Here is a 12,918-nt window from a genome sequence, read left to right on the forward strand (position 1 = left end):
TTTCAAAAACCAAAGAGTAACGTCACTAGGAGCAGCAGTTAGTTGTCATAGATACTCTAGATAGAAAGATAATCTGCCACTTTTATAAAAGGGACTACACATAGTTTTTGAAAGGGTATAATCGGTTTGTGCCGAAATTACTTTCTTTAGTCCAGAAACTCATTTGTGCTAAATGGTAATCTCCACCCACATTTAGGACTGGCAGTTATTTGTAGTTTTTATCAACAGCTTGCACCTTTTCTAAATTATATTTGCTTCTTTTAAGACTGACCAAAACTGTTTTTTTACCATTGTGGTTTGATTAAGGTAGTGTATATCAAACAGCTGTTGGAAATATTTTGGACAACCCTCTTATTTACAATATCATTTGATCAACACCTAGTGGTCTTTGGTGGTATCTCGCATAACATTAATACGGTCTTTTTTAAAAGGCAACTTGAAATTATTGGTCCCATATTTATGTGCTATAGCAAATGTATGGGCTGCTGATCTGCATATATGATAGCAATATATTCTTATGTTTTCAATGACCCCTTATTTCTTCACTCCACTTTATAAGATAGAAATAAATGTTATTTCATATTTTATTGGTTTTTTTAAAGGTATCATAATTTAGACATAAAGACAAAACTAAGCACAGTGAAAAAAGTCTACTCTGTCCTGTAAAGTTTGAGATGTTTTTGTTGTTCAATCTTTGTCACTTGTATGGAAACACTAAATCTTGATAACCTACAACAGAAATATTATCACTTTTATTTCAATTCAATTGTTGCAGTTATCATGCATGTAATAGAGAAAATGATAAATTAGACCAGATCTCCACATTAATAATATCAAAACTAGAGGCTTCAATGAGCCTGTGTCACTCACATGATACTTTTATTTACAATTGATGCATGATACAGAAATTGTCCATACCAACCGTCAGTGTTTACCATACAATACAGTACTTCTATACACTGTCTGTATACAGTATTTGTTGGATTTTGTCCATACCTATCGTCGATGTTTGACATAAAATACAATACTCCTATATACCGTATATCAACAGTATTTGTCTATACCTACCGTCGGTGGTTAACATACAATACAGTCCTCCTATATACCGTCTATCAACAGTATTTGTCTATACCTACCGTCAGTGGTTAACATACGATATAGTACTCCTTTGCACCGTCCATCAACAGTATTTGTCTATACCTACCGTCGGTGGTTAACATGCAATAAAGTGCTCCTATATACCGTCTATCAACAGTATTTGTCTATACCTACCGTCGGTGGTTAACATACAATATAGTGCTCCCATAAACCGTCTATCAACAGTATTTGTCTATACCTACTGTCGGTAGTTAACATACAATATAGTGCTCCTATATACCATCTATCAACAGTATTTGTCTATACCTACCGTCGGTGGTTAACATACAATATAGTGCTCCTATATACCGTCTATCAAGAGTTTTAGTCGATACCTACTGTTGGTAGTTAACATACAATATAGTGCTCCTATATACCGTCTATCAACAGTATTTGTCTATACCTACTGTCGGTAGTTAACATTCAATATAGTGCTCCTATATACTGTCTATCAACAGTATTTGTCTATACCTACTGTCGGTAGTTAACATACAATATAGTGCTCCTATATACCGTCTATCAACAGTATTTGTCTATACCTACCGTCAGTGGTTAACATACAATATAGTGCTCCTATATACCGTCTATCAACAGTATATGTCTATACCTACCGTCGGTGGTTAACATACAATATAGTGCTCCCATAAACCGTCTATCAACAGTATTTGTCTATACCTACCGTCGGTGGTTAACATACAATATAGTGCTCCTATATACCGTCTATCAACAGTATTTGTCTATACCTACTGTCGGTAGTTAACATACAATATAGTGCTCCTATATACCGTCTATCAACAGTATTTGTCTGTGACCTACCGTCGGTAGTTAACATACAATATAGTGCTCCTATATACCGTCTATCAACAGTATTTGTCTATACCTACCGTCGGTGGTTAACACACAATAGAGTGCTCCTATATACCGTCTATCAACAGTATTTGTCTATACCTACCGTCGGTGGTTAACATACAATATAGTGCTCCCATAAACCGTCTATGAACAGTATTTGTCTATACCTACTGTCGGTAGTTAACATACAATATAGTGCTCCTATATACCATCTATCAACAGTATATGTATATACCTACCGTCGGTGGTTAACATACAATATAGTGCTCCCATATACCGTCTATCAACAGTATTTGTCTATATCTACCGTCGGTAGTAAACATACAATATAGTGCTCCTATATACCGTGTATCAACAGTATGTGTCTATACCTACTGTTGGTAGTTAACATACAATATAGTGCTCCTATATACTGTCTATCAACAGTATTTGTATATACCTACCGTCGGTAGTTAACATACAATATAGTGCTCCTATATACCATCTATCAACAGAATTTGTCTATTCATGCCGTCGGTGGTTAACATACAATATAGTGCTCCTATATACCGTTTATCAACAGTATTTGTCTATACCTACTGTCGGTAGTTAACATACAATATAGTGCTCCTATATACCGTTTATCAACAGTATTTGTCTATACCTACCGTCGGTGGTTAACATACAATATAGTGCTCTTTGATACCGTCTATCAACAGTATTTGTCTATACCTACTGTCGGTAGTTGTTCCTATATACCGTCTATCACCAGTATTTGTCTATACCTACCGTCGGTGGTTAACATAAGATATAGTGCTCCTATATACCGTCTATCAACAGTATTTGTCTATACCTACTGTCGGAAGTTAACATACAATATAGTGCTCCTATATACCGTTTATCAACAGTATTTGTCTATACCTACCGTCGGTGGTTAACATACAATATAGTGCTCCCATATACCGTCTATCAACAGTATCTGTCTATACCTACTGTCGGTAGTTGCTCCTATATACCGTCTATCACCAGTATTTGTCTATACCTACCGTCGGTGGTTAACATAAGATATAGTGCTCCTATATACCGTCTATCAACAGTATTTGGCTATACCTACCGTCAGTGGTTAACATACAATATAGTGCTCCCATATACCGTCTATCAACAGTATTTGTCTATACCTACCGTCGGTAGTTAACATGCAATATAGTGCTCCTATATACTGTCTATCAACAGTATTTGTCTATATCTACCGTCGGTAGTAAACATACAATATAGTGCTCCTATATACCGTCTATCAACAGTATTTGGCTATACCTACCGTCAGTGGTTAACATAGAATATAGTGCTCCTATATACTGTCTATCACCAGTATTTGTCTATACCTACCGTCGGTGGTTAACATGGAATATAGTGCTCCTATATACCGTCTATCAACAGTATTTGTTTATACCTACTGTCGGAGGTTAACATAGAATATAGTGCTCCTATATACCAAGAGGGATAACGGATCTGCATCTAGAATTTATCATGCTGCCCTTTTTTTGGATTTTTAAAATTCTTGTTATCCCTCAATTTTTACATTCATCCCAAATAATACAACAGTAGTCAATTAGGGGTAGAACACCAATTGTATTATGTTTTCTTGCAGTTATATAAAAAAAAATGTATTTAAGAAAGATGGTATATTCTGGATGATATATTAGCACAACCTTGGTCAATTTGATTTCTCCAGTTACTTAGTGGGCTGTCAATTTTGAAACTAATATTTTTTCACATGAAGAATTTTGTAATACTTTAATTTATTATCAAGTTTGGTTGAAAAGTCTGAATAGTTTCTGCTTTGTTCCAGTAATCAAACATTTTGTTTCATTTGCATCTATGAACATGTTATTCATTTTACACCACTCTTCAACCCTGTATAAATCTTCTTGAACATCATCATTTATATTTTCTAGATGTTTCCCCCTGATTTATGAATAGTGGTGTCATCAGCATATACAACGATATAGGTCTGTTTCACAATTTTTAATGCATAAGGGAAGGTCATTTATAAATAGCACAAACAATAGAGGACAAGGTATAGAACATTGGGGAACACCAAATTTTACATGTTGTTGTTCAGAGTTAACATTACAAATGTATACCTTTTGTTATTCAGGTACGACTTAAAAAAACTAACAGTAGTCACTAAATCCATACATGTCGAGCTTTAAACAAAGAAAGTCATATTCTACCAAATCAAAAACTTTTTTTTAAATCTTAATAAAATTGCTAGGTTTAAATTACCATCTTTCATTTCTTGCAACCATGTGTCAATGATATTAAATAAATGTCAAGCTCAATCCAGTGTATATTCCAAGTTATGGACAAATGATAATGCTATTAAAAATACCAAATCATAACCAGTGCTTTTCTCTTTTTCTATTTACAGTATATGACTAGGTAATAATGATTACTTTTTTCAACTATTTTCATACTTTTTTGTTTCCTCTGCTTTTGTATCAAGGGCATAATTGTTTATGGCAAACTAAGCATCTGCATAATCAAACTATTCCTAACTATACTCTACCTCAAATTCTGGAAACTGCAGAATTTTTGTCATAGCAGTCTTATGGTAGCTGAACTATTTCTATTTTTTGTAAATCTGGATTAATAAGTCTTTTGTCACATTCTGGGGCTATAGAAAAAAAACATTACAGAATTATCAAAATTATGTGTGTATAATGTTTGTGTACAGTCATTCAACTAAAAAAGGACAAAAATTATTTTTTTGTGTATAAATAAATAATTGTGATTTTAATGTCTTAATATTATAAAAAAACTTCAAAAGATTAAATTTAAATTATAATCTAAACATGAAAGAGCACATATAAATCAACCTTTTACTCAGATTTATATCTAAAACCAGTTATAACTAGCTATAATATCTTTGACTTCACAAATATCATCATCTAATTTTACAAATCAGTATTTATTTGGTGGCACTTCCTGCACACTAAGTATGTTATGCCTTAGGTTTAATTTTGATGCAATTACATTTCAGAAAGTACATGTCTTGAACTGTTTTAATGAATAAATTACAGTTTTAAACTCAGTTTAGGCTGACCTGAGGTCAATAGTCTTAAACAATGTCATCAAACTATCAGTTTTACTGTAATATATTGATATTGTGACATTTATGGGAAAGGGCAATGGAAAGTTTATAGCTGAGACTACTATAACACTATGTGTTATACTAGTAGTCTCAGTTTAGAACTATGTTAATGTTAATTATATACATGACATAATAATTAAATCATTTAAAAAACTATTCCAAAGATTTCTCTCAAATCATGTTTACATTTTTTTAGAGAAGAGTCTGTCTGAAATATATTCAGGGACTCTAGTCCAAATAATTATGACTTCTTAAAAAGCTATATTATGGGGAAAAAGGGGGGGGGGTCTATTATGTTTTTTTCATACAGGAGGAAGACGTCAAAGCAAAAAAAAAAAACCCAACAAAACAAAATAAAATAATAGCCTGTCAAGACGTCCTTATATCATAATAATTTGGTCTAATTTTGGGATAATACATTTAACTTCCTTTGATGTCGGGGAGGGGAACAGTTTTGACGATTAATTATTCTTGAAACTAACAATTATTATTTCTTATTGTTACTTTGTTAAGCGAGCGCGATGTGCGGTTCTCGAGTTATTTAAAAAAAAGGGGGGGGTTGTTACTATATCAAATTTACCCAGTTTGGAGACAATAAATATTTAAAATCTAACCATAAACTCCAATGTTCCTGCTTTTTTTAGCAGAACAAACACGATGGCATTCTCGTCTCTGTTATAATCAATAGTTAACTCATTTCTTCTTCCAGGTTATTTCTTAATCAATTATGATTATCAGCTGTCTATCTATTTACCATGTTTATGTTAAACTGGTCCGTAATTCCATCGTAGTGTATCGATAAGTGAACACAACAGGGATCCAGTTTATTAAACGTCTGTAAACCGAGGTATATAATATACAAGGTTCCTGAGTCAGTAACCGTAACTATCACCGTGCTTTGTGCGCATGCGCAAGAAACAACAAGGATAAAACAGGGTACATAGTTCCGTAATTTCGTATATTTTTCTTATCTTCATACTAAAGAGCTCCAAAAGTAGGCGTGCTTAGGTGCACTGGGCGGGTCTAAAAACCGACTCTCGGTGGTTAACGTCTCTCGATGGTTAACTTTAAGTGCCTACCTTAAATTATACCCATGGCTACATTTTGGACTTTACCACAGTAGTAAATAAAGTATATTGTAATGGTTGTGTTGCGTTCTAAACTAGATTTTATGACTTGCAAATGGTTTTTCGTCTAATCTAAAACAGCTGGGATGTAAAATAGTTATACTACTCGGACTTGGTGTGTCATTGTGGGATAACTATTAAAGCCACTTCCTATCGGAATGGGGTATTTAATCCCTTGCAGTTAGACTGTCACGATCTCTACACGTTAATTCTTAAACCCTTGCATTAATTCTCGAAGGGCTCTAGAGGTGATCTGGTGCAAAGCAAAATTTCTGTCCCTTTCTAACATTCTCTCATTTTCAGTGGCAGTCCAAATTTCCGACGGTTTCTGTGTTTTAAGAACCTTTCCATGATAAGTTAAAACTGTTTGTTTTCGTCCTGATTATACATGAACTACTAATGGGGTGTTTTGTTCTCTTAAATGGTAAGATTTTAGCCCTTGATTTTGATTATTTGTTTTAAAAACGTCAATGCGTAGTTTTACTCCATATACTGATTTGTCTTTCCGTGCATCAGCAACTACGAATTCTTAGTTTTTAGACACATAACTTCATCTGGGTTTGCAATACAGTGTGGCACAATTTCAGTGTCATCTATTTTCCACCTTGTGCGCCGGAAACTAATATATATTTAGAATTTTAGGCAGGTACTAGTATACAAAATATTCGTCATTTTCAATTGATAACATTTGGTGAAAGTTAACTTAAAGTGAAGGAGAGAGGATAACATCCGATTTTTAAAAAATAGAAACAGCCAACCACAATGACAAAAAAGAAGAAGAAGAAAACCCCAAGAAAACAAGATGTGTCAAAGCGACACGAATGGCCCGTCCCAAAAAGTTAAAAAATCTGCAATTTAAATAACACATGTGGACACAAACATGATGGTAGTATCGCATATCAAAAATCTGCAGAAAATCTGGAGGCGTATATATATCTTAATAATCATTGAATAAACAATGTCCTACTGATAATACAAATATATATCTATATATGCGTGAAAACATTTCAAATATACAAGCATCTAAATCCAGGGGGAGGGGTCTTTACCTAAATTAATTTAAGCTGCCTTACTGAACGGTATACGAGCTTCGAATGACAATATATCTTAAATTACTCAAACAAGACAACCTATTCGCGCTTTAAAAATCCCGTGCTATTTACATAAAAAATATCATACTCAATATATTTATGCAATGCGATAAATATTGACCAATCCGAAATATCATATATTTAAAACACAAACCTGTTTATCTAATATAAACACCAACAGATGACCACTATGCGGACACTCAATCACATATATATATATATTTAGTTATCTCAGTATAAATTGTTGCGATTATCTTTATAGGAGCTGGATATTTAGCAAAAGCCTACATTCTAGATTGCTGTGGGCTTTTGAGTGGATTCAACGTGGAAATAGCTGGACTGGGCACAATATACCTTCAAATATGGCGTCAGTTCGTGTCAACATATAAACTGGTTCACTCTTCACAATATACTTTCAGTACTGGTGAGAGAACAATAAATTATTAAAAAATATTTAAAAAAAAGATAAGAAGGGGTTTAGGTTTTCTATATGAAGTGACAGGCGACACATGTTTTGCATAAGAGAAAGTTTGAAATAATCGACAAAATTCAAGACGCAGATATGAAAGCTACTTTATTAAAAGCATTGTTTTCATTTTAAAGAAAACACTCTTTTTTGAAGATGTTGAATATGGAAATACAAGCAGTTCATTATATAATTCTTTATTAAAGCACAAATTACACCCATAAGAGGGCCAGTTATTGTACAGATTCCTGTTTTTTGTATGAATGAGTTAGTTGTTTGTTGTTTTTATCTCAAAGACGACAAAACACATAACAATAGCGTTCATAAAAAAATGAGGAGGAGAATATGTTTTATGTGCAAACAAAATGTTTGGTCAAGAAAAAAGTGTGAATGTTACAACGACTTTAAATACAAACCAGTGAATATTAGAGGCAATTATATAATAATTGAGTTTAAACAGTTTTAGCTAAAACACCTTAAAGGGGATAACATTTTGTTTTTAAATCCAAATACAAAAACATATGAAAATACGTGCACGAGGGATGGGAGTATAACCTTCTTGTATCTATTTCGATTCTTACTTGTTCTATCCTTGTCTTTAGTCATATTAAACTGTATATATCAATCAATCTTTTTTTTTTGATGGTAGAATCCTATGTGTGGTATATGTTCCTGTATACATTTACCTAATAATTATATAGATGAAATGAAAATATGTATATGGTAATTTTATTTTTTCAGCTGATGCACTCACAGTTCACTATCTACCAATAGATGGCTCAGATCAACCAACTATACTAGAGAACGACATGCTAGGATGGTAAGATTCACTATTAAAAAAATAATAAGCTTCACTTTATGATAGGATTTGAACCTTAACTCTACGATATGATGTTAAGCTTTCATATATGATAGGACAATAAGCTTTTCTATATTATAGGATGGTAAGTAAGCTTTACTAAATGATGGGACAGTAAACTTCACTATCTGATAGTATGTCAAGCGTCACTATCTGATAGAATGTTAAGCTTCACTATCTGATAGGATGTCAAGCGTCACTATCTGAAAGGATGGTAAGCGTAATTGTCTGATAGGATGTCAAGCTTCACTATCTGATAGGATGTCAAGCGTCACTATCTGATAGGATGTCAAGCGTCATTGTCTGATAGGATGTCAAGCGTCACTATCTGATAGGATGACAAACTTCACTATCTGATAGGATGTCAAGCGTCACTATCTGATAGAATGTCAAGCTTCACTATCTGATAGGATGTCAAGCGTCACTATCTGATAGAATGGTAAGCGTCATTGTCTAATAGGATGTCAAGCGTCACTATCTGATAGGATTGTAAGCGTCATTGTCTGATAGGATGTCAGGTGTCACTATCTGATAGGATTGTAAGCGTCATTGTCTAATAGAATGTCAAGCGTCACTATCTGATAGAATGTCAAGCGTCACTATCTGATAGGATGGCAAACTTCACTATCTGATAGAATGATAAACTTCACTATCTGATAGGATGTCAAGCGTCACTATATGATAGGCTGTCAAGCGTCACTTTTTGATAGGATGTCAAGCGTCACTATCTGATAGGATGTCAAGCGCCACTATCTGAATGGATGGTAAACTTCACTATCTGATAGGATGTAAACTTCACTATCTGATAGGATGTCAAGTGTCACTATCTGAAAGGATAACAAGCGTCATTTTCTGATAGGATGTAAGCGTTATTGTCTGATAGGATGGTAAGCGTCATTTTCTGGTAGGATGTCGAGCGTCACTATCTGATAAGATGGTAAGCGTCATTGTCTGATAGGATGCCAAGAGTCACTATCTGATAGGATGGTAAGCGTAATTGTCTGATAGGATGGTAAGCGTCATTATCTGATAGGATGGTATGTATTACTATCTGATAGGATGGTACGCTTCATTATCTGATAGGATGGTAAGCTTCACTATCTGATAGGATGGTATGTATTACTATCTGATAGGATGGTAAGCTTCACTATATGATAGGGTGTCAAGCGTCACTATCTGTCAGGATGATAAGCTTCACTATCTGATAGGATGGTATGCTTTACTATCTGATAGGATGGTAAGCTTTACTATCTGATAGGATGGTAAGCGTCACTATCTGACAGGATGATAAGCTTCACTATCTGATAGGATGGTAAGCTTCATTATCTGATAGGATTGTAAGCTTCATTATCTGATAGGATGGTAAGCCTCGCTAGATTATTGAATGGTGAATTTTTCTTCATGATAGGGAGGTAGGCCTAAACAATTCTGTGGTCTATGCTTGGAGCTAGAAATATTATTTGAATGTATTATTGTTGTTTCTGACTACCCAATATTGGTTTTGTTCATTGTTAAAGGCCTTACTGTGACATATATAGGCGGTTTTCAATAAAAGCGTAAATTTCAGACCTAAAAAAAATGGAAAATCAACTTGTCTAAATTTTAATTTCAAGAGTTATTTTGAATAACTCTATAATAGACCTGTTTGTAAACAAAAAGTGCAATCTTAAATATTCTTTAAAATGATATTATTTTCATAATTTGTGTACTGTTTCGTAGGGGACTTTTGTCCCCTACGAAACTTCTTCTAAACACACATATTTTTTGCAATTTCAAATGTTTCCTATAGACATTCCAGTTTGTTAACATTAAATACTAGAAAAATATCATTTTTTTTCTGAATTACAAAATCATTTTATCGATAAAGATCAGACAGTACTTCACATATGAAGGTTCAACTCATGTTACGTAGTGGACATTTTGATGCGTTTCGTAGTGGACAAAACCGTTTCGTAGTGGACAAAAAGTTTCGTAGTTGACATCAACCCTATTATATGTTAATAAAAACATAATAAAAATTACATGAAACTAACCCTTGTTATTTGTTTTGCACGAATATAATTGAAAAAAGATTTAAAAAAAGACTCCATGGTAGTGGTAGTGTCCACTACGAAACGTTTTTCTCCCATACTTGTTTCGTAGGGGACCGTTTCCTAAAGGACGTATTCGCATGCTTTATTTTTTCCACACAATCCCTATATTGCAATAGTAACAAGACTGATTGTATTCATCAAAGCATTTATCAAGCTGTACACTGATATTTTTTTCATAATTTTAAAACCAGATACTGAGATTTGATCCGTTTCATAGGGGACATTATCAAAAATACGGTATCACTCTGGTCCATTTGATGTGCTCAATTTTTCTTACCAACAATTTAATTGCCGTTATAAAAGCATCACTTCTTTTGTAAGACCCTAATGTTTATATCTCTTGCAAACAAAATTACATTGATTTTATAAAACTGTTTATTGGCAAATTTTAATGACTTCGTTTCGTAGTGGACAATTTGTGAGGAACACACCTTCTGAAATTAAAAAAAACCTATATTGAAAGCTGTTTATTAGAATATGTTGGCTCTGAACATACTTTTGAATTATTAAAGAAATTATGTAAAGTAAAAAAAACATTAATTTCTTCATTTTTTTACGATATTTTAGAGTATGAATGTTGAACAGGCGGTCTAGGGACATGCCATTTTGGTTGTTTTGGACCATTCAGGAGTCAATATCTTATCAATCCATCTAAAAAATAAACTGTTTCTTTGCTTAAAAATGTTAAATCTAATTCAATGTACTGACTACACAAAAAATTACTTGCAAAGATCAAACACATTTTTTTAAAGTGGCTAGGACAAGAAAATACGTTTTTATTGAAAAACGCCCATATTGGTTATAGGAAAGGCATCGGATGAATAGTTGTCTCACTGGCAATCATTTCACATCTTCATATTTTTATATTTTAGAAATATTTTGTAAAAACTAGTACAAGAAATATGTGGAAAAAATAATGATAAATATTTTCCAAGGAGAAACATCCAGCGAGAAAAAGTAACACATTTATGTATTGTGAAAGATCTTTGATCTGAGATCACGTCAGAAGTCAGAAAGGGGCTCCTTAAACCTTAAAAATTAAACAAGTAAACGTTATCATTTTAGCTATTAAGAATATTGCATGCTGATTTACATATTGGATGTTTCTATTATTAAAGGTATACTAGTGGAACGGACATGGTACCATACGACAATGGAGCAGGAGCCGTATATCAAAATTACCGAGTAGATGCCGGTTCAGCATCTGGTCCAACGCCCTTTAATTCTGGGTCTCTTTTAAGTGGAAGATCATATGCCATCAATTTTGTAACCGCTGTTAGTGAGTATATATATTTATTGTTTGTAATATCGACAATACCCCCAAGATCGTGTAGGACCCGCCAGTCTTTAATTTTCAGGCTTTTTGACAGGACAGTTTTCATCAAAGCTACCTGAAAATTTAATCATTTATGGTAAATAATACTAAAGAATGTACAGTCTTAAACAATAAACTGTTTGAAAACTATAAATGATAAAAAATGATCCACGTGTCGCACTTTGCTTTACTAGATATGACTTTCAATGAAAAAAAAAAGAATAAAAAATATATATACACCAGTACTTTAAATTATTTAATCCTTGTTGCTGGAATCCGACATTTTTGTGTACTTTCTGATGACATTATGAAATTATCTGAGCATACACGGGGCGCTTTACTTTCTGCAAATTCTGGGCTTCTATTACATGAAATACGCAGAGGACCATACAAGAGGCGCAAAGCTTCCATTTCATTTGATAAAACTGTAACGTGATCAATTTCCAATGTTAGTTCAAGGTCTTTGAAACCGGCCCGTTGAAACTATCAATCATTTTATTTATTTTACAAATTTTATATACCATGTGTCTAACTCATTAACATATTTAAACAAACTCATCCCTCGGATTCGTTTGTTTAACTATGTTAACTCTAAATAAATATGTTTAAACTAACCATGGTAGCCCCCCCCCCCCCACCCCAAATGGTATATATAGTACTTAAGGGGCAAAATTATCACGTAAAATAAGACGGGTACATGATTGTTATATTATAAAGACACCCTATTCTAACACCGAACCAAGCGGTATTTGACTTTAGTTATAAATGCCTGGTGAGAAGCAGCATATGCCAATTTTCAAGTCTGTTTATATATGACCCGGCGATGGAAGACACCCGAAGTCTCCTGG

General features: G+C 33.5%; 1 protein-coding gene and 1 long non-coding RNA gene across 2 annotated transcripts in view; one reads left to right on the plus strand and one right to left on the minus strand.

The window, feature by feature from the left end:
* LOC143044598 (uncharacterized) overlaps positions 1-12,918 on the plus strand; it is a 92,278-nt gene that overhangs the window by 67,624 nt on the left and 11,736 nt on the right. Inside the window, exons 5-7 of the mRNA XM_076216657.1 lie at positions 7,600-7,761; positions 8,545-8,623; positions 11,874-12,034. Coding sequence (XP_076072772.1) covers positions 8,613-8,623; positions 11,874-12,034 — 172 coding nt within the window. The 5' untranslated portion in view covers positions 7,600-7,761; positions 8,545-8,612. The remainder of the gene's footprint in view (positions 1-7,599; positions 7,762-8,544; positions 8,624-11,873; positions 12,035-12,918) is intronic.
* LOC143044597 (uncharacterized) lies at positions 567-6,011 on the minus strand. The gene is made up of 3 exons (XR_012968729.1): positions 5,734-6,011; positions 4,535-4,642; positions 567-729 (listed from the first exon to the last, which is right to left on the minus strand). It is a non-coding gene; the product is annotated as an uncharacterized LOC143044597 (long non-coding RNA).

This window comes from Mytilus galloprovincialis, chromosome 9, assembly GCF_965363235.1.
Source record: "Mytilus galloprovincialis chromosome 9, xbMytGall1.hap1.1, whole genome shotgun sequence".
In the NCBI taxonomy this organism is placed as follows: domain Eukaryota; kingdom Metazoa; phylum Mollusca; class Bivalvia; order Mytilida; family Mytilidae; genus Mytilus; species Mytilus galloprovincialis.